The sequence below is a fragment of the Hesperophylax consimilis genome, chromosome 7 (genome assembly GCF_061612785.1).
Source record: "Hesperophylax consimilis isolate HC1 chromosome 7, BYU_Hcon_1.0, whole genome shotgun sequence".
Lineage (NCBI taxonomy): Eukaryota > Metazoa > Arthropoda > Insecta > Trichoptera > Limnephilidae > Hesperophylax > Hesperophylax consimilis.
The window spans coordinates 1,458,024-1,478,460 of NC_142842.1; the positions used below are offsets into that span (position 1 = coordinate 1,458,024).

At 41.6% G+C, this 20,437-nt stretch overlaps 3 protein-coding genes across 3 annotated transcripts in view; 1 reads left to right on the plus strand and 2 right to left on the minus strand.

Annotated features, from left to right (window-relative positions):
- The window catches only part of LOC149422115 (uncharacterized), a 62,449-nt gene extending 49,764 nt beyond the window's left edge, over nucleotides 1–12,685 (plus strand). Inside the window, exons 16-20 of the mRNA XM_089633530.1 lie at nucleotides 125–446; nucleotides 2,205–2,532; nucleotides 2,920–3,146; nucleotides 7,159–7,394; nucleotides 8,285–12,685. Coding sequence (XP_089489656.1) covers nucleotides 125–446; nucleotides 2,205–2,532; nucleotides 2,920–3,146; nucleotides 7,159–7,394; nucleotides 8,285–8,466 — 1,295 coding nt within the window. The 3' untranslated portion in view covers nucleotides 8,467–12,685. The remainder of the gene's footprint in view (nucleotides 1–124; nucleotides 447–2,204; nucleotides 2,533–2,919; nucleotides 3,147–7,158; nucleotides 7,395–8,284) is intronic.
- A 3,528-nt stretch (nucleotides 12,686–16,213) lies between these two features.
- Nucleotides 16,214–17,326, minus strand: LOC149422116 (uncharacterized). The gene has a single exon (XM_089633531.1). It carries the CDS (start codon nucleotides 17,324–17,326, stop codon nucleotides 16,214–16,216), a length of 1,113 nt encoding a protein of 370 aa, XP_089489657.1.
- A 359-nt stretch (nucleotides 17,327–17,685) lies between these two features.
- LOC149422117 (uncharacterized) lies at nucleotides 17,686–18,993 on the minus strand. Its single transcript, XM_089633532.1, has one exon. The coding sequence runs from the start codon at nucleotides 18,991–18,993 to the stop codon at nucleotides 17,686–17,688; it is 1,308 nt and encodes a 435-aa protein (XP_089489658.1).
- Nucleotides 18,994–20,437: the final 1,444 nt, after the last annotated feature.

The window sequence follows — 20,437 nt, forward strand, 5'->3', positions numbered from 1 at the left end:
GTCGATCATCTAGCGCTTCGATAAGACAAATTCCGATGCAGGTCCAGTCTCTGCAGCTGGCTCACTCAGTTGTCTTCCCGCTGAAATTGCCACCTTAAGTTATATGAATTTACTTCCCTTTCAGACAACCTGTTCACGGCCGACATCCACGCCCCCACCGTATTCGGCGCTCGCCACGCGCTGGAGACCCTATCGCAGCTGACGGCCCCTTACTCTGCAGCCTCGGGTCCCCGTCTTCTGATGCTGAGGCACGCACGCGTGATGGACCGGCCCGCCTACCCGCACCGCGGCCTCATGCTGGACACGGCGCGCCACTACCTGCCGCTGGCCGACATACGCAGGACTCTGGACGGCATGGCGGCCAGCAAACTCAACGTGCTGCACTGGCACGCCACGGACACGCAGAGCTTCCCCATCGTATCGCCGAGAGTGCCCCAACTTGCTAAGTCTGTACTATCCTAACATTACCTTACCTTCACAAATTTAACATAACCAAGCATAAGAATTCCACAACACGTCACTTTCGGAGTTCCTCAAGGCACCATTCTTAGGCCGATCCTACTCATATTTAAAATATAATTGAATTATTTCGTAAACATAAAGCTGATAGGGAAGTAGGTAATAACTATTGTGAATGGTAGTCATGATTTTAAGGGATTCATGGCATGAAGTTAGTCCACTACCCAGGGAGGGCTAAACAAGAAAAAAAACTGAATCGACTCCAATTTACTAACCTTCTACCAAGAGAACTGAAAATAAAATTCATGGAACTACTTAAGCAAAACTTCTCTCCTACTTACTTTAGCAAAACTCTGTCTGTCCTGAAAAATTGTCTGCTAATCAGAAAAAACGGTAACGAAAAATTATTTTAGTTTTTTCAAGGATGTAAACCGCCGGTGCGAATTTATTTCTCCGATTCGATTTCGTTACACGTGCTGCTAAAGATGCAAATTATTAAATAATTCATGTCAGCGATCATTGATTGGCTCAAAATATAGAATAATCACATTCCAGAGACTAATAAATTTTTTAGGTGAAATATTGCACGTTTGCTTGCAACGTTGTATATGTTGGAACTGGACGGTCCTTGAATACTAGATTCAATATGTGGTCATTTAAAAATAATAATAAAATACAGTCACAATTTGCTAAACATCTCCTAGATAAAAAAAACACTCACTCAATGATAATAATAAACCAAATAAGTTACATATACAACATAAAGGCCGTGAGCTCAATCTTTTAGAGCAGCTGGAAATTAATAAAAATTCTAATAATCCTTAAGCTAGTTTTATAAATGAACAAACAAATATAATTCGCTCGCCACTCCTAGATATGTTCAAATCGAGTAAAAATTATTATAGTCATCCGAGTCACCCAAATTAATAATTTGGAAACACCTTACTTGAACGACCTTTAAGTTTGTGACAGACTACGCTATAAGCGCGCTATATTTTTGTGGCTTGACCTATTTCAGCATATCGCTCACCTTATATTCCCATTGGTAGTGTATAGCGAGCGATATGCTGAAATAGACCAAGCCATGATGCGTATAGCGTCGCCTACCTTATTCAAATTTAAACAATACAATAATTGGGGGAAACTTTATAGGATAACAACCATTAATATTTTCCGGATTACTCGGAAATCAATTATGGAGTAGGTAATAAAAATGAAATCTATTGTTTTCATTATAAGTACCTTTATGAAAATAATATAAATATACTGTCTGTAAATGGCTTCACCACAGTTTGATAATGCCTTCAGAGGGAGAAACAACTGTCACGCGTAATAATAGTTACACAGAAGTACTTGTTCAATAATAAACTGTTTTTTTTGTAAATTTAATAATACTATTTATTATGCAAAAGAAAAACCAAAAATTGGAAAGACAAACATTCCCGGGTTACGAATAACCTGACAATATTTAAAAATCTCCTACTACCACCACAGTAAGTGATGGAGGACAGCCGAGTAATTAAACACACTGCGCCTGGGTGGGCCCCAAACGCGATGCCTACTCAGCCACTTACCAGTCAATATAGTAATTATTTTGATTCCGTCGATATTTGAACCTCTTTCCAGAGTGAAAAATACTCTGAGAGACCCCCATTGAGAAAATAAAAGTTGATTGAAATGGCTTTAGCTATGCTTAGTGAACATATCCGAAGATTTTTTATAAATAACGAAGTCTTTGTTTCTAGGTTTGGTGCGTACTCCCCCTCCCAAACCTACCACGCGTCCGACATCGTCGCCCTGCTGGAGTACGCGAGAGCGCGAGGCGTGCGCGTGGTGCTGGAGATTGACGCACCCGCGCACGCCGGCGCCGGCTGGCAGTGGGGCGAGCACGCCGGGCTGGGCGTGCTGGCGGCGTGCTGGGCGCACGAGCGGTGGCGCGAGCGCTGCGTGCAGCCGCCGTGCGGACAGCTCAACCCTGCCAACCCGCACGTCTTCAAGCTTCTGGGGGAGCTCTACAGGGATATTGCTGAGTGGATGCCCAAAGGGGAGATTTTCCATATGGGAGGCGATGAGGTAAATTAGAACCGAAATAAATTGTTTAAAGTTTCAATTTTTCAATCCTCGCTTGTGGCTAAATAAGAACTAACGAACTGTGCAACCAGTGCAGTTGCAATTGAAGCAGTCTGCTACGACATAACACCTAATACAGCACTTTTGAAATTTTTAATGCCAGGCGAGGTTCAGGCCAGGCTCTGAGTGGATTATCTAAACCTTTTATTTTATTATTCATAAATATACCTATATCAGAAATTATTTAAATACCTTCTTGTTGTCTGAGGACACGGTACACGGGAACAGGTAAACAAACAACTTCTATTGACTGGGCGCTCCGGTTAGGTCACTAATCACTGACTTCATCAGAACATATTATGTCAACCACAATGTCAACCTTATTTCCAGGTGTTCTTCCCTTGCTGGAACAACACGCAGGAGATAGTAGACCTGATGGCATCCCGAGGGATGGGCCGCGAGCAGTCGGACTTCCTGAAGCTGTGGGCCGAGTATCAGGCCACGGCCCTGAGGGTGTGGGACAGGGCCGCCGAGTCCTCCACCCCCACACCCATCATGCTGTGGTCCAGCCACCTTACCGGCCCCTCGGTCATCGAGAACTTCCTGCCTAAAGACCGGTAAATTACTTTTAATGATTCTATCAAACTTCTTGTAGTCAAAAATTACTATCCCCCATGTATCAGCTAAAATCAGTGGTATACAATCCGCGGCCCGCGAACCCATCGCGTTTGGCCTATTTTGTACCATACTTGTAATCCATGTGACCTACGCTATACGTATAACTATAAATTACCAGCTTATTAAATTACGTTGCTCGGGGCTTACACAGAATTTTCTAAATCAAATGTAGACAGTAATTTTCCTCTTTTTTTGAATGTAACGTGTGCAATTCTGGTTTAGGGGTGGGAAAAGGGGATGGGGTTGATTTTTCGAAATCTCATCTAGAGAGTCACCTTCGTCCTGTTTTGAAGGTCAAGTGTGAAAAATTTATTAAAACTGTAGATTTGTGAAAAAAAAATAAGAGCCACGCCACCACAGACACTTTTTATAAAATACTAGCTGACGTGTGCCCGGCATTGCTCGGGGACTTATAAATGGTTTTGGATAAAGTTTTGAGGTTATGAATTCAAGGGTGAGTGCATTTTTAAGATAAAAATAATATTATTGTATTGTAATTAGTATTTTTTCACTTGATTGTGCCATGTCTTCCTCGGGCATCCTCGACCTCTTTAACCATTCACTTCCAAGTCATACATTCTCCTTACACCTTTTTCTCAATTCACCACTTACGTCTCTTTTTACTACAAATAATTATTTTATTCATGTCTTTTGCGAGCATCCCCGACTTTTTGTACCATTCACTTCATATAGTATCATGAAATCCACATTGTTATTAAAAAACTACATTCTTTATTAAATATATTCAATAATTATACAAAACTACAAACTATCTCATTCGAGTACAGCGATAATAAGCCTAAAGTCTTTTAAGCGAAATCGGATGAATGATATGGGAATGCGTAAGGGACAAACTCATGCATTTTTATATAAATAATATAGGTTTGTGTATTGTAAACAAATTGCCAGCATTGCTGTCTTCCGATTACACTAGTCATTATGTCATTGTATCACTTATTCAGCAAGAGACGGCAGTGAGTAGACCCAGGCAAACTTCGTTACAAACCTCAAGCAAACTAAACACTAACAGCTGTGGAATTGTTAGACCGCATTAGCAAAGCTGTCATTCAATAAAACAAGAAAAACAAAGTGGCTGCCAACAATTTCAACCTTTAAACTTTGTGGCGGAAGATTATTTGGTGTCGACTAGAATGTTTACAACAGAAAGTTTAAATTGGCAGCTATACAATAATATTTGTGGTTTTACGTCAATGACTTGATTTATGGAGATTTTAAAGATATCTGTTAAATAAACAAGTCGAATTTTTGCTTTAATCAATGATAAAATAATCATTCAAAAAAAAAAAAATTCTTGGTGAAAAATTATTACGTGACAATTTATATTTCACCCTCCATGCTAGGTAGGACCCTGTGTTATAGCGGGTGAATTTTACAGTTTGCGGACATAGAATCTTTACATTACTATAATATAAAAAATAAAAATAAGAAAAATGATGTATAGCTAGTTTGGGTTGCAAGAAGAGGATGGAGAAGTTAGAGAATTATAAGAAGATGAAAAATTTGAGAAATTATTAGTAAATAGATCACCTAATTAATTATGTACATGTACATACTATACCGCTAAGTTAGGGAATAAGGATATATTATGGTTTGTCTGAAAGGTGATTACATTGATAGAGTGTAGAATGAATGGGTATTGTAGTTGTAATGTATTCCGTGTGTAAGGATCCAATTCGTAATTTGTTTTTTAAAGGAATGGGGTTGACTTACGGTTTTTAGGTTTTCAGGGATAAGGTTAAAGATTTTAGGAGCTAGGAAAAACAATTGTCTTTGAGCTAACGTGGTATGTAGTGAAGGTACTTTGTAGTGACCGTTGGTTATTGTTCTGGTGGTGTAGTTGTGTTGTAAGAGAGTTTTGTTTTTATATTTGAACAGGAAATGTATTAGCGAAAATTTTAGGTGGAGTTGTCGTATGTTTAAGACTCTATGAAGAGTTGAGTGGAGGGGTATCTTATCGGTTGCTTGTTAATGACACGTATTACCATTTTTTGGGCTTTTATCTCAAATCTTTCAATTTTATTATAATTTCATTTAATTTATTGTAAATGACCTAAAAATTCACGAACATGAGCACTGGGGTAGTTAAATTTCACAGTTAGCACAATATTTTTAGCTACAATTTTCATTTCCATCATGAGCTATAAATTTTAGAAAAATATCCATTTATAAAAGTTAAAAAAAATATAAATTCTGTTCCATGATAACTCAACACAGTGACAATTCAACACACTTTAAAAAGGGATATAAAGTCATTAGAAACGATGAAAAAATTTTTTTTAACCTAACCTACTTAACCCAGTTAATAAAGTTTTTGTTTCATCACTTTCCATGACTTTATATAACTTTTTAAAGATGTGATGAATTATCATTGTGATGATTTATCCGGTCACCGTTAAATTCATTTTGTTTCAAAATAAAACAGCCGGGCAGAAAAATTAGTAATAAATGAATCTCTACCAGCCACAAAAACGCAATTTATACAAAGTTCCTTTTCAGACTTTTCAAAAGTTAATAGAATGTATTGTCATCGACAACCAGTTTTTCTACTGAGTTTCAGCTAGATCGGATGTTAGGGAAGTGGGTTAAATTTCGCTTCCAAGATTTGTATTATTAACAAAAACAAAAATGAAATTCAAATAGATGTACTTTAAAGAAAGCATTTTACTTGAAAGCAGGTTAGGTTAAGATGGAAGGAAGATTTGACAGACTGAAAATTATTTGATATATGATTTCGAATATAAACAACACTGTTAGTTGCAAGTACAAATTTCACAAATAATTTCATAAATATGAAAAAAACAATAATTCAATTAAATATCGACAACAGCGTCACCTATCGGGTCCTATCTTTCAAGCTGCAACCAAACACGTTAAAAAAATTTAGAGATTAGCGTGTACGAACACAGTGACACGTGATTTTGATATATTACGATAAGATATATTTATTTTCACTGATATTGTCATACATAATTCATCAAATCATCCCTTTTCTCAAAAAGTCGCAGCTTTCCATTCTATGCTTAATAGATTAATTTCGATTCCCTTGTCGGATCCTAATTATATCTCAGAATTAAATATCATAAAACAAATAGCATCTAATAACGGCTATCCTAATAAATTGATAGATGAAATACTAAATAAAAAAATTAAACATAATTTCTTTAAACTTTATATTTATCCTATTTATAAAGATACAAACAAACAATGGCGTAGAATTCTATTTGTAGATAATGATACTTCCAAAATTATAAATAAAAACATCCCCTTCACTATTCAACCGGAGTTTTATACGAATAACAAATTAAAAAAATATATTCTTAATAATAAAGATATTGATGGTCAAACTAAAAAATCAGGTGTTTATAAACTCAACTGTAATGATTGTAATTCCTTTTATATAGGAAAAACTAATAGAAACTTTGAGATCAGAATTAAAGAACATCTTAGGGCTTTAAAGGGAAACTGTGAATCAGAATTTGCGGATCATTTATTAAATAACGACCATACTTTCGATATTAATTCAGGTTTTAAAATACTACATTCTGGTTACAAGGTATCTCAAATCAATAATTTTGAAATCTTAGAAATAAGAAAACACGTGAATATGAAAGCAGATATTATTAATAAACAAAAAAATTTTATAAACCCCATTTTAAATATTTTCCCAATTACCCGGTCTTTCCCGTCTAATGACATTTTAATTCCTACTTTGAATAACCCTCCCCCACCCTTACCCCTCCCCGCTCCTTCTACCTCTTCTTTCTAGACCTAATTTTAATTATAACTTTAGTATACTTGTGCTCCTGATGAAGTGAACTTGGTTCATGAAACATGTTGAGATTTTGTATCGAAATAAAGTGATGTAAACAAAGTTATTTGTGTTTTAATAAAAAAAAAAGACTAAACTGTATATGTGATCCCTATTTGCAGATATGTAATCCAGACTTGGGTGGTGTCGGAAGATTCTCTGCCCAGCCAACTGTCGGAGCTGGGCTATCGGGTCATCCTGTCCACCAAGGACGCCTGGTACCTGGACCATGGCTTCTGGGGCAACACGCAGTATCACTCGTGGCGCACCGCCTACGACAACACGCTGCCACGCTACAAGACCGTGCTCGGCGGAGAGGTCTGCATGTGGACCGAGTACGTTGATGAGAACGTTCTAGGTAAATTGAAATGCTGCCTTCAAATAATTATGCGATCGACAGGAACTGGTGGAAAGCTCTGTAAAGTAGCATCTAAAGATTATGTACTGTCATTTATAACAACTGTGATCCAAAATCACTCCTAAAATCATTCCATAATATATTGTGGTTGAACTCTATTAAAAATATATACTTTGGACTATAGTTGTGTTATAAAGCTCATAATTATGAAGAATCCATAAAATAATTCCTTTAATAAATTGATAAAGTATTATAATTGGGACAATGTTAAAGTTAGCAGCTGATAAGATGAGATTATGTGCAATATGTCACCCACACTGACCATTGACAAGTAGTGAACAAATATGGCGGAGGTGTTCCCAAACCATAACAATATCATCAAATCTAAGGCAAGTCAGTTTATTGAGTTTACTGACTAACTCGGCTGATCGACAGTGGAGAGAGAGTGAAGTACCGTGTTGAGTGTGCAGATAGAGGGGGCACTTACTCGACTGAGTATTGGACCTTGCTTCTATGCACTGTCTTGCCTGAATCACTCGCCTACTACTAGGCCGAATACTGACTGTACTGATCACATCAGCCGAGCACCAGTAGGTGTAATTAAGGCACTAGTGTGTAAAATATTCACTAGATGTCACTCATATTTCAAATATTGGTATTTTCGTGCATGTGGGTGTTTGGACCAAAGTTGTGTGAAAATATCAGAACTGGTCACCAGACATGGCTAAAGCCATTTCAACCAATGTTTCAATTCTGAATTGTGGTTTTTCACCAGGTCGGTACTGAGAGTATATTTTATTATACAAAATACTGCAGAAGCTAAATAATACTGCAATAATTTCAAAATAATATTAAATAAATTCAAAATATGTACTTACTGTTTCCTCCAGACGGCCGCATCTGGCCCCGCGCTGCCGCAGTGGCTGAGAGACTGTGGGCGGACCCTAGTTCGCGGTACGGGGCCGCTGAAGACAGGATGAGTCGCCACCGGGAGCGCCTGCTTGCACGGGGCCTCCATCCCGAGGCCCTGCAGCCCAAGTGGTGCTACCAGAACGAGGGGGAGTGCTTGTGAAATGGACAATACTAAACCATTAGAGCATCAAGTGATGTGGCGAGATATTACAAGATGATATGTGTTGCGTTGTCATCTCTTGTTGACTTTGAGTCTAGAAGTTTTCTTTGACAATGTAAATTGATATTACAAGTGACAATTTAGGTTGAGTTGACGTTGGTGAACCAATAATGTTCCTGAAAGTGACACTTCCGGTTGAGTTGAAAGCAATGAACTAATACCATGAAAGTGAAAATATTAAAACATCTATTTATTGTTTTCCCTGTACCAAAGATATTAGAAGAACGAGATGTGCTATGAGCAGTTCATACTGTGCGGAATTGTTTTGCCCAGTGTCGCCAGTTTTGTTCACCAATACTACTACTGCACACCTTCGCTTACGCTAAGGTATCCGCACTAATACAGAGAACAGATTTCTGTGCGTACACGTCCCGATAGTATTCAAAGTACCCTAATTAGGTAGTACTCCGTCTACGGTCCGGCGGCCAACATAGCATATCTCGTTCTTCTAATATCTTTGCCCTGTACCAACGAATGTCTTTGAGGTGGTTTAATTACTACAAAATGGTCCAATCAAAATAAGTATGCACAATATTGTAATGATTATTACTTGTAATCTTATTTTTAGTTTAACGCAATAGATTTGAATAGCAATTTTTTTTTTGCATTTTATCAAACTTTTTTATAAATATCGATGGTTATAAGTCAAAATATCTTTTGGACAAACTTAATTTTTTTACGACAATATCTAAGCAAGTGTATCATAGGTTGGAAATTTGTATTACCATTTAGTAATACCAACCCATTGTAAGTCAACAGATTTAAATCTTTTTTCCTCTCCTCCAAAAATCATACAATGTTTTTAAAGATAATTTGACTCTAAACCATTAATGTATGTATATATATATGTTTTATTCAATGTTTAATTTTAATTTTATTACATTGTTACAATGCTGTTTCACTCGGTTATCTGACAGCTTATTTATTTACTATAGTCAGTGTAGTGATGTCAAGTTAAACATTCTGCAGAAAAGTGCAAGGTACAGTTGAGTTATTTAGAATTGTGTTGAGTTTGAAGTGCAAGGTACAGTTGAGGTATTTAGAATTGTATTAAGTATAAAGTGCGAGGTACAGTAGAAATATTTAGAATTGTATTGAGTTTAAAGTGCAAGGTATGGTTGAAATATTTAGAATTGTATTGAGTTTGAAGTGTAAGGTACAGTTGAGGTATTTAGAATTGTATTAAGTATAAAGTGCGAGGTACAGTAGAAATATTTAGAATTGTATTGAGTTTGAAGTGCAAGGTATGGTTGAAATATTTAGAATTGTATTGAGTTTGAAGTGTAAGGTACAGTTGAGGTATTTAGAATTGTATTAAGTATAAAGTGCGAGGTACAGTAGAAATATTTAGAATTGTATTGAGTTTGAAGTGCAAGGTATGGTTGAAATATTTAGAATTGTATTGAGTTTGAAGTGTAAGGTACGGTTGAGATATTTAGAATTGGATTGAGTTTGAAGAGTGACAGAAAGACTGCTGTGACATGAAGTGAAAACCTCTAGTCTATTGAAAAATAATTATCGGAAGAAATCCAGCTTTATTACATTTCTTTATGTGTGTTATGAATTGAAAATTGTGTTTAAATTTTAATGAAACAATGTTGGTAGCTTCAAAAATGCCTTTATTAATGTCTTCACAGGAAGCTTATGTGTATTACCATTTTCACTTTAAATTAATCTTAATTACCATGACAATATTCTTGAAACTTCGCATAGTTAGGTTGGTACAATCTTGCAATTGGAGCCGGCCCTGAGCCACACGACGCAACATGTTGGGTGAGGTATTATCAGCGCCTTGGCAATTCGGCGCCCGGAACGGATTGCTCCAATTACGCCTGTATTGGATCGGCCCCACTTGCACTGACAGAGATTTAGCACACAGCAGTCATACTGGTTACAGCCAACAATGATATCGTTGTTCGACATGCAATCACGGTAACATGAAACCAATTGTTTAGGAGGGATAAAACAATGATGTGTACACAATATTGTCAAATATATTTTTATTTAAATAAATACATATTCGGCATTCTGTGGATGAACATACTCAAAGAAAATGATTACGAATCAAATGATGAAATAATATCAGTTTTGGAGGAATTCTATATCTTTATAAATTAGAACCAAAGTTGAAGTTGATTCAACATCGAGTTTCTGTGGCATAGAAAGCTAATTTATTGAAACAGATCATTGAATAGATGAGGTGGGATTGCGAGGGTTAAAATTAGTTTAAATTTAAACAGAAATCTAAATTGCATACTAAAACACTGCTTTAATTAATTAATAATTATTTGTGCCATTCCCACTACTCACATACATATTTTTTTAGGGTCAACTTTAAATTTCTTCATGTTACACTTTTACAAAATTAAATTATTTTTCCCTGGAAATTCATATTAAAAAAAAAAAATTGAAATCATAATATATATAGCATGCAGATTGACCATTATTCAAGAAAAATATATTAATTATTGTATGTAATGGTTTATTCAATATTGAGAGCATTAAAAAAATATTATTTATAGAAACAAAACATGTTAGGGCTTTTGTTGGCAGACGTCTTTTAACCGGATAACGGGCCGGTGCAAAACGGGTGTCCTTGTTCAGGATTAGTTTATACAACATAGACACTCCCAATGTCATCAGTTTGAAACGAAAAGCGAGTGAGAATCAGAGATGTGCAAAATGGGAACCCAAAACCATTTGAAATGCAAAATGGAAATGGGTCAAAACTTTTCCATTTGAAAATGCAAAATGCAAAATGGTTTTTAGAAAAGCATTTCAAGTGCAAAATGCAAAATACCTTTTTTCAAAATGCATTGAAAATGCAAAATGGTTTCTCAGGTCAAACAATTAAAATAATTATAGAATTTTTAAATAATTTTGTCATTTAATAATGGACATCAATGTAGAACAAACATTATACATGGTGGTAAATCCAAAAACACCACGACTACAGATTATGAAACCACAAAAAAATTGCGCGGGACTAATGTTGCCAACGTAAAAACATAGAAACTGCTATCTAACATTTAATATTACAGCGTCATGGCCCCATGTTCAGTATTTTTTGTAATGGTATCACTCAATTGCCAGGGCTCCTACCAGGGAGCAACTTGACAAATGTAAATTATCTCTCATAGCGAGGTTGAGGACCGACTGATATTTGGCGCTTATGAAAAAAAGATGAGTGGAGATAGTAAGAAGAATGTTTCAAAAAAGCATTTAAAATGGAAAATGCATTGAGAAAAGCATTTAAAATGCAAAATGCAAAATGATTTTTAGAAAAGCATTTAAAATGTAAAATGGAAAATACCCATTTTGCATTTCCATTTGAAATGGATTTATTTGAAATAAAGCACATCTCTGGTGAGAATACATGTTCCTAATAGTTATTTGTTTTTGGGGTATTATGCCGTGTTGCGCTACCTCCTTCTTTAGCCAACTTTTCGGACAGCATTGCAGTGTCCGTCATCAGGGCAGATGTGTAATCTACGTTTCTAATGTCCACTAGGAAGAAAATTCAATTTAATTTCTTTCTTTATCAGATAATATTTCATAATATTCATGTAAAATCGAGCAGATTTCCTTCCATGCCATTAATTTAAGCTGCTTATTTTTATAACTCTCTGTGGTTTTGTCCCATAGTCCATAGTGCTGGTCTATTTTCCACTAAAGTGATTAATTGCTCCATATCAATACTCTGATCTATATTTCTTTTCAAATTGCGCTACAAAATGCAATATTTGGGGCAAAACGTCTATCCGTCCAGCGTCGTTATCACACAGGCGACGTTCCACCGAGGGAAGACGGGTGGATGTTCACAGCATGAACAAACATTCACACTGAGCAACGGGCATCGGTCCATTGGAAAAAGCGGACCGTCACCCGTTACCGTCAACAAGAGCCCTGATTCGGATGTAATATTATTTATACATATAGTTAGAGCAAAAAAAAGCACTAGAATACTTTTTCACTGTTTCATACAAATAATATTTCTTAGATTGAGTAATTCCATTTTTATCCCTTTAACTTTATTAATTTATGTCAGTCCCTTTATTAAATCACTTTGACCACGTAGTACAAACATTCAGTACATTCCAAATATCTTTCACAACACCACTTATTTTATGATGTAGGTTTTTTCACAAGGTTTTAAATATTTTAGTTAACTAATCCTAATGCGTATTTCGTCCAGTCATATTAGACTTTTTTGTTATTTTTAATTATTAATTATAAAATTGCGTATTTATTATATAATTGTTATGGTTCATAAAAATAATGTATGAGAAAATATACAGATATTATCAACATTTTGAAACTTTATTTAACCTGTCCAGTATGTCATGGTATTTTTTTTTTTTAGTCCATTTTCGGGAATAATTTATGTCTTTACTGACAGCGGTAAAGTTAAATAAGGTCCATCGAACCAACTACGACTAGCAGCAAAAAATATGTACAGCGTTAAGGATATATTATTGATGTTTAGCGGAAACCAAATTTCCAACTCAAAATCAAATTCGAGGATCATTAGGCCATGGAGGGCAACAGCGCAATAGGGTACATGCAGTACTTATATGCAATATAGTGTTTTCAATGCATGTAATATATGTAAAAAATATAACTAAACTCAAATATCGTACTTAAAACCCTCAAAAAAATTATTAAATTAATTAATTCACTTACGTATGGAAATTCAAATATCGATAACGAGACATGATTGGCTAGCGAATTGTGACGTCACAACACACTCACTTGTCCCACTTCAAGTTGTTTTCGTTCCAGTTGCTTGTTGAAGTTGTTGAATTAGTTTGATTTTGATAGTCGTAATCAATCCTAAACCCATTTGTTTGTATATAACATATATTGGTAAAATTTCGATCGCGCTGGCCTCGCTTATTATGAATATTTTTTAGATACAACCTTTAGATTCACCTTAATTACTGTACGACACAACTTTTAACCTTCGGGGCGGTGGAAAATATTGCAATAAAAATTTCAATTACGTAAAATTAAAATTAGCTTTCGTTTTGTGAAACGAGACCGTCCATTTTCAAACTTTATTTGTTTATTGTCAAATGTCATTTTGTTTTGTTGGTATTTCTGTTACTATAGGACGAAACGAACGGCTAGAAGTAGCTAGAGACAATCGCGCAGGCGTTTTTTTTAATGTTAAAAAATTTTGTTTGTGTAACATGGTATATATATATATATATATATATCTCAAAAACCATGTTACACAAACCTAGCGTAACCGCTAAACTATTTGAAAACTGGGATGTTTTTCTTGCCTTGACGCGAGCAGGCGGTATAAAAGGGACACTTTCTTTTGAATCACAAACCATGTTACAAAAACCTAGCGTAGCCGCTAAACTACTTGAAAACTGGGATGTTTTTCTTGCCTTGACGCGAGCAGGCGCTATAAAGAGGGCACTTTCTTTTGTATTACAAACTTAGCGTAGCCGCTCAACATCGCAGAAATAGTTAACTTAAAAAACGCCTGCGCGATTGTCTCTAGCTACTTCTAGCCGTTCGTTTCGTCCTATAGTAACAGAAATACCAACAAAACAAAATGACATTTGACAATAAACAAATAAAGTTTGAAAATGGACGGTCTCGTTTCACAAAACGAAAGCTAATTTTAATTTTACGTAATTGAAATTTTTATTGCAATATTTTCCACCGCCCCGAAGGTTAAAAGTTGTGTCGTACAGTAATTAAGGTGAATCTAAAGGTTTTATCTAAAAAATATTCATAATAAGCGAGGCCAGCGCGATCGAAATTTTACCAAATGCTTAACATTTTGGTTCCAAGCTATTTATAAGAATCTTAAATTTACATAGCTACTACTAGCGTTCAAATTAATCTATTTTGTATCTCCGTGAGTGTTTTTTTTAGTTAAATAAAAATTTTAAAAAACTTTTTCCACCAGTTTTTCCTTCACATCCTACATACAGTTTGTACGGGACGGCCATGGGGACGGCACTGTAGTCGCCGGCCGCACAGACGATGTAGCGGGAATGGCCGGCTGGCCGCTTCGACGCCTTGGAAGAAAAAGTCGGGAAAAAGGAGGGAGATTGTGAAAAAAGGGAAAAATGGGGAAAAATGTGGGAAAAATAGGGAAAAATATAAATAGGGATAAAGGTATAAGGCAGGGGGGAGGAAGGTTAATTCTCTGGCCATATATAATTCTCTGGCCATATATCGCAGCTCACTCAGTCTTGCTACAAACTTCTTGGGTTCGTCATTAGGACATGCAAGCAGTTCAATAACCAAGATGCTATGTTAGCATTGTTCGATGGCATACTGAGAAGCAAGCTGGAGTATGCGAGCGATGTTTGGGCACCGTACCACCAGAAGTACATTGAAATGATAGAGCAAATCCAGAAGAAATTCCTCAGGTATGTCTATATGCGGACGCATGGAACCTATCCCAGATTCATGCACCATATCGACTTACTTGAGGAAACCAATTCTGTGAGTCTGGAAACTAGGCGGAAAGCAAGCCTAGCCACTACATCTTTCAAAATTTGGAACAATTTTATTGATAGCCCATTCCTCTTGGGATGCTATGATTTATATGTACCAGACCACTACAGCCGAAGTCGATACCATGACTTATTTAGAGTACCAAAAGGCAAAACCGACGTCCTGGCAAAGCATAGCATGACGAGGGGAGTGGTGCTGTTGAACGAACTAGCAAAGAATTTGGATGTAAATGACTGTTCTTTAAACGACCTAAAACAATTATTGAAGAGTCACTTACCCAAATGCTGATATGATGTAAAATTATACTGTTTGTAAAATTGTACTGTAACTGGAACGAATGTTCTGTTGTACAATAAAAAAATAAAAATTTTAAAAAAAAGGTAGGGGGGAACCTGCGCCCTGACAAAGGACGTTTCGACTTTCGTGAAATGTTTCTTCTTGATGAGCACCAGGGAGCCGGGAGAAAGAAGGCCAGGTTGAAGTGAAGATCCCGGGGCAGAAGAGGCTTGAAGAGGCAGTCAGGGGCAGTCCAGGAGAGATGTTGTCGAGGCGATGGTTGCTAGATCTCTGCCGAATTGCGCAAGTTTTCCGCCTTTTAAAGGCCCAACGGGCCTTGCTCTCCCTTTGTTCGCGAGAAATTCCGAGAATTATTTTGAATTCCCGCAATTTTCACAGGGCAGAGCGCCGTTGTTGCGCAACTCGATAGCGGACGACATTTCCTGGGTCCCTGACTGTTTCTTTAATCCGCTTGCCCGGGACATATTTTATTCTTAGACATTTTGTGAGTGTGCACAAATTTACATATAAAAAGGGAATTGATATTTAAAGGGAAGCTTTGCACAATATTCGATTATGTGCAAACGGCAAGTTTTGTGAAGGAAACTGCGCTTGCACAATTTCAAATTTCATGCACGTCTTCCATGTTTTGTACAAATTTAGGTATTTTAATTTATAAGAGGGTATTGGGGGGTCAAGCCTTTGTTTTTGTCTATAATGATGACTGCTTGACCCCGTGGTTTTATTTATTAATCAATTTGGCAGATAAGATTTACAGATTTTTTTTTTTTTAAACAAGTTTTTAGAGAGAGAATTTGTTGCATAAATTCATACCTCTGCGTAAATTCAAATTTATGCAAATTAATTTAAGGTCGGTCGAGGTACGTCCGGTACAATTCTCCCCCCGGTGCAGTCACGGCTGCGCCTAGCGGTCCGGACGTGTAGGTCGGCGGCGTCCTCGACGTCCGGTTCCGCTGGGCCGCTGGAGGTTGTGGCTCCCATGCGGCATCCGTGGTCCGGGTGCTGTCGAGGGCGGCGCTGGTGCTGGTGCCGGTGCGGGCGCTGGTGCTGGTGCCGGTGCGGGCGCTGGTGCTGGTGCGGGGAGGATGATGGCGAGTTTTACAGCAGGGCGGGTGTACGTCCCTGTGGCTGTTTGGACCCGGGCTGTCCTCACTTGGCCGTCGGCAGCTGGGATGGTCTCGACGATACGTCCGCGCGGCCAGCTGTTGCGTGGCAGCGCGGGGTCTAAGATGACCACCAAGTCACCAGTTTTGAGGGGGTCAGTCGGGTGGTGCCACTTCTGTCGGGCGCCCAGGGTGAGGAGGTACTCACGAAGCCACCGCCTCCAGAACATATCGGCGAGTTGTTGGCTGATACGCCACTGGCGACGGAGACATACCTCCTCCTCCTTGCTGTCGTAGAGCGACAGATGTGGGCGATTCCCGGCAGACCCCATGAGGAAGTGAATTGGGGTGAGGGGCTCTTCATCCCGCGGGTCGACAGAGACATGAGTCAGTGGCCGATTGCTGACCACAAACTCAGCTTCTGCCAATGCTGTGCGCAGGGTTTCCTCCCTTGGCGCCCTCTCCTTTAAGGTGGCGCTCAGGGCTCGTTTCACCCAGCGCACCAACCTTTCCCAGGCTCCCCCCATGTGGGGACTGAGGGGGGTGATGAAGCGCCACTCGATGCCCTTGGTAGCCATGGCGTCCGTCATCCTGTCATCCTGCTGCAGGGCTGCCGTGGCATCCCGAATTTCCGCGTCCGCACCACGGAAGTTCGTCCCGCTGTCCGAGTACAACACCTTGGGCTGACCTCTTCGGGCGGTCATCCGTTGTAAGGCCATAATCACCGAGTCGGCAGACAGCGAGACCGCTAGCTCCAGATGGATGGCGCGGGTGGAGAGGCAGGTGAACAAGGCTCCATACCGCTTCTCCCGATGTCTGCCGACGGTGACCTCCATTGGCCCGAAGTAGTCCAGTCCGCAGTGTGTAAAGGGGCGGACGTGGTGAGCCAGGCGGGTCGGCGGGAGAACCCCCATTAGTGGAGGAGAGGGCTTGCTCCGTCGTAAGCGGCAGGTGGGGCAGTCGTGGCTGATCTTCCTGCTGATGGTACGGAGTCGCAGGATGAAGAAGCTGCACCGGATCTCGGCCACAGTTTTCTCCGTGCTCGGATGGTCCGCCTTTTCGTGGTAGTGGCGGATCAGCAGTCAGGCGTATGGATCGGTGCCATCCAAGATCACGGGGGTCTTCGCCAAGCTCGTGCTTCCGGTGAGCTCCCTCAGCCGTGATCCGTGGCAGGTAGCGCCTGGCTGAGACGAATAGTGTGCAGGTCAGTGGAGAAGGCGTCTTCTTGGGACCTTCTCACCCATCTGCGCTCAGCCTCCGTCAGCTCGTCTGCTCATAAAGAGCCTTCAGGGGGTCGGCCACAGCGCCTGATGAAGCGTAGCATCCACGCTGTAGCCCGGATCAGCCGGTGCCATGAAGAGAACCTCTCGACCAGAGGTAGGGCCTCTCCGGCTGTGGCGATGTGCCCGATGTAGTGTCGGGGCCGGGTCTCGAGGGTCTGGTCGTCTGGCTTCGTGAGGGTGCGCTCCTTTGGCCAGTCGCTCTCCGGTGTGGTGAGGAAGGCGGGGCCGTTGAACCATCTTCCTTGGAGAGACAGGTCGGGCAGCTCCAAGTCCCGGGTGCCGATGTCGGCCGGGTTCTGCTTGGTGGGAACCCACCTCCAATTGGCTATGGAGGTGAGTTCATCTATTTCGCCCAACCTGTTGGACACGAACGCAGAGTACGTGCGCGGATCGGTGCGTAACCAGCACAGCACTGTGGTCGAGTCCGTCCAGAAGATGGTTGAAGCTATCCTCGCTTGGCTCTCCAACCGGATGGTTCTGGCCAATCTAGCCGCCATGAGTGCGGACTGCAGCTCAAGGCGAGGTATTGATAGCGGCTTGAGAGGTGCCACCTTGCATTTGCTGGCGATGAAGGTGGCTTTTAGGGTGCCCTGCACTTCCTCCACGAAGTAGGCGATGGCGCAGCAAGCTTGCTCCGAGGCATCGCAGAAGAGGTGCAGGGTCACGCTGCTTGTCCTCTGTCGGAGCGACCGTCGTGGGATGGAGACGCTGCTTTCCTGGAGCAGGCTCATCCAGTCCCTCCAGCGTTCGGCGTGCTCCGAGGTGATGTAGTCGTCCCATCCAACGCTTGAACGCCACACGGCTTGCAGTAGGATCTTCGACCGTATGGTGAGGCAGGAGACGAAGCCCACCGGGTCGAAGATCTTCATCACGATGGAGAGGAGCTGCCGCTTTGTAGGCCGTGTGGCTTCTTCTGGACTGGCCGCTTCCAGGAAAGTGCAGATGAAGCGGTCGGTAGATGGGTCCCACACCAGTCCCAGGACCCTCTCGGTCTCGCTGCTCCCGCTGCTGATTGCTACCGTGGAGGTGGCGCGGTTTTCAGGGGGTACATCGGCGATGGCGTCCAGGCTGTTTGAGGCCCAGTTCGTAAGGTGGAACCCTCCCTTTGCAAGGAGGGCCCTTACGTCTCGCACTAGGGCAGCAGCTTCGTCAGGGTTGTCCACTGCGTCCAGGTAGTCGTCCATGTAGAACCGTGAACGAATGGCTGCTGCGGCGGCCGGGTATTGGTGCTCGTACTGACCGGCCACCCTGTCCCGCACGTACTGGGCACTGCTGGGCGAGCAGGTAGCCCCAAACATCATGGACGCCAGCTGGTAGGTGTCCGGCTGTTGCCGGTCTGGCGACCTCCACAGGTAGAGTTGGGAAGACTGGTCCTCTTTCCTGATTTGGATTCTCAGGAAAATCTACTGGATGTCGGCGGCGATGGCTATATCGCCTTCCCGGAATCGGAGGATGTTCCCCAGAAGAGAGGACAGCAGGTCAGGGCCAGTGAGCAGTTGGTCGTTTAGTGACGTCCCTCGGCATCGGCTGGCGGCGTCGAACACAACCCTTATCTTCCCTGGCTTGTTCGGGTTGGTGACGGCGAAGTGGGGAAGATACCACTTCCGCGGGGCAGGGAGCGACGCCTCATTGGGGGAGAGGCGTCTGGCGTAGCCTTTGGCGACAACTGTGTCATTTTGTCGTTGTAAGCCGCTGCCAGGGTTGCGTCCGCGGCGAGCTTCTTTTCAAGGGGCTGGAGCCGCTTCAGCGCACACTGCCGGTTGTCGGGTAGTGTGGCGTCAGGGTGTCTCCACAGGAGGCCAGTTTCCCACCGCCCAGAAGGTAGGGGGCGAGTGTTTTTTGCCATTAATGCCATGGCCTTTGTGTCCATGGCATTGACTCTCGCCGCAGACGTGACGCCGAGGGAGTCGACGGCAAAGTTGGATGTTACCAACTCCCTCAGGCGGGCATCTGCAGCGGTCTCCGACTGGAGGGCCAGTGTGGTAGCTGGCCCGTCATTGCTGAGGCTCGAGCCTCCGTGGGCGATCCACCCCAAAGCGGTCCGTGACACTATTCGGGTAGTGCTAATCTCACGGACCTCTCTTGACACGATAAGGTGGGCATTATCCTGCCCGATCAAGAGTTTTGGGGTGACGCGTCTTCCAGGAACGCGCTGCTCCGGCAGGCTCAGGTAAGCTACTGTGTGGGCGGTGATGGTGAAGGTGGGTTCCAGTCCAGCGCCCCGGATCGTCAGCTTCACGCGTTGGGAGCGGGCGTCGGAGGTTCACATCCCCTTCGCCCCGTGCAGCCGCAGACTGTGGACTGGGCCGCGTGCGCCGATCTGCGTTGCGGTGTCGGCGTCGATGAGGGTGATGGTGGATCCCTCATCCAGGAGAGCGAACGTCGACACTTCCCCGTCCGTGGGGCCCCGCAACACAACCGGCACTATATTTAACAGCACGCGGCTGTCCACTGTCTGGCGTCAAAGGTTCACATCCGCGACCGTCTCCCGGTGGAGCAGCCGATGATGCGGGTAGCGGCACTCACCCACACCACACCACACTGTCTCCTTGCAGTCCCTGGAGTGGTGCGGCTCCAGGCACTTGCGGCACAAATTGTTGGTGCGCACTGTCTCCCACCGGAGGGAGAGCGATTTGGTACTGAATTCGCGACACTCCCGGGTTTTGTGTGGCTCACCGCACTGAGCGCACGCACTTTTAACTTTGTTTTTTCTCACTACAGGCGGTGGTGGGCGGTTGGCCT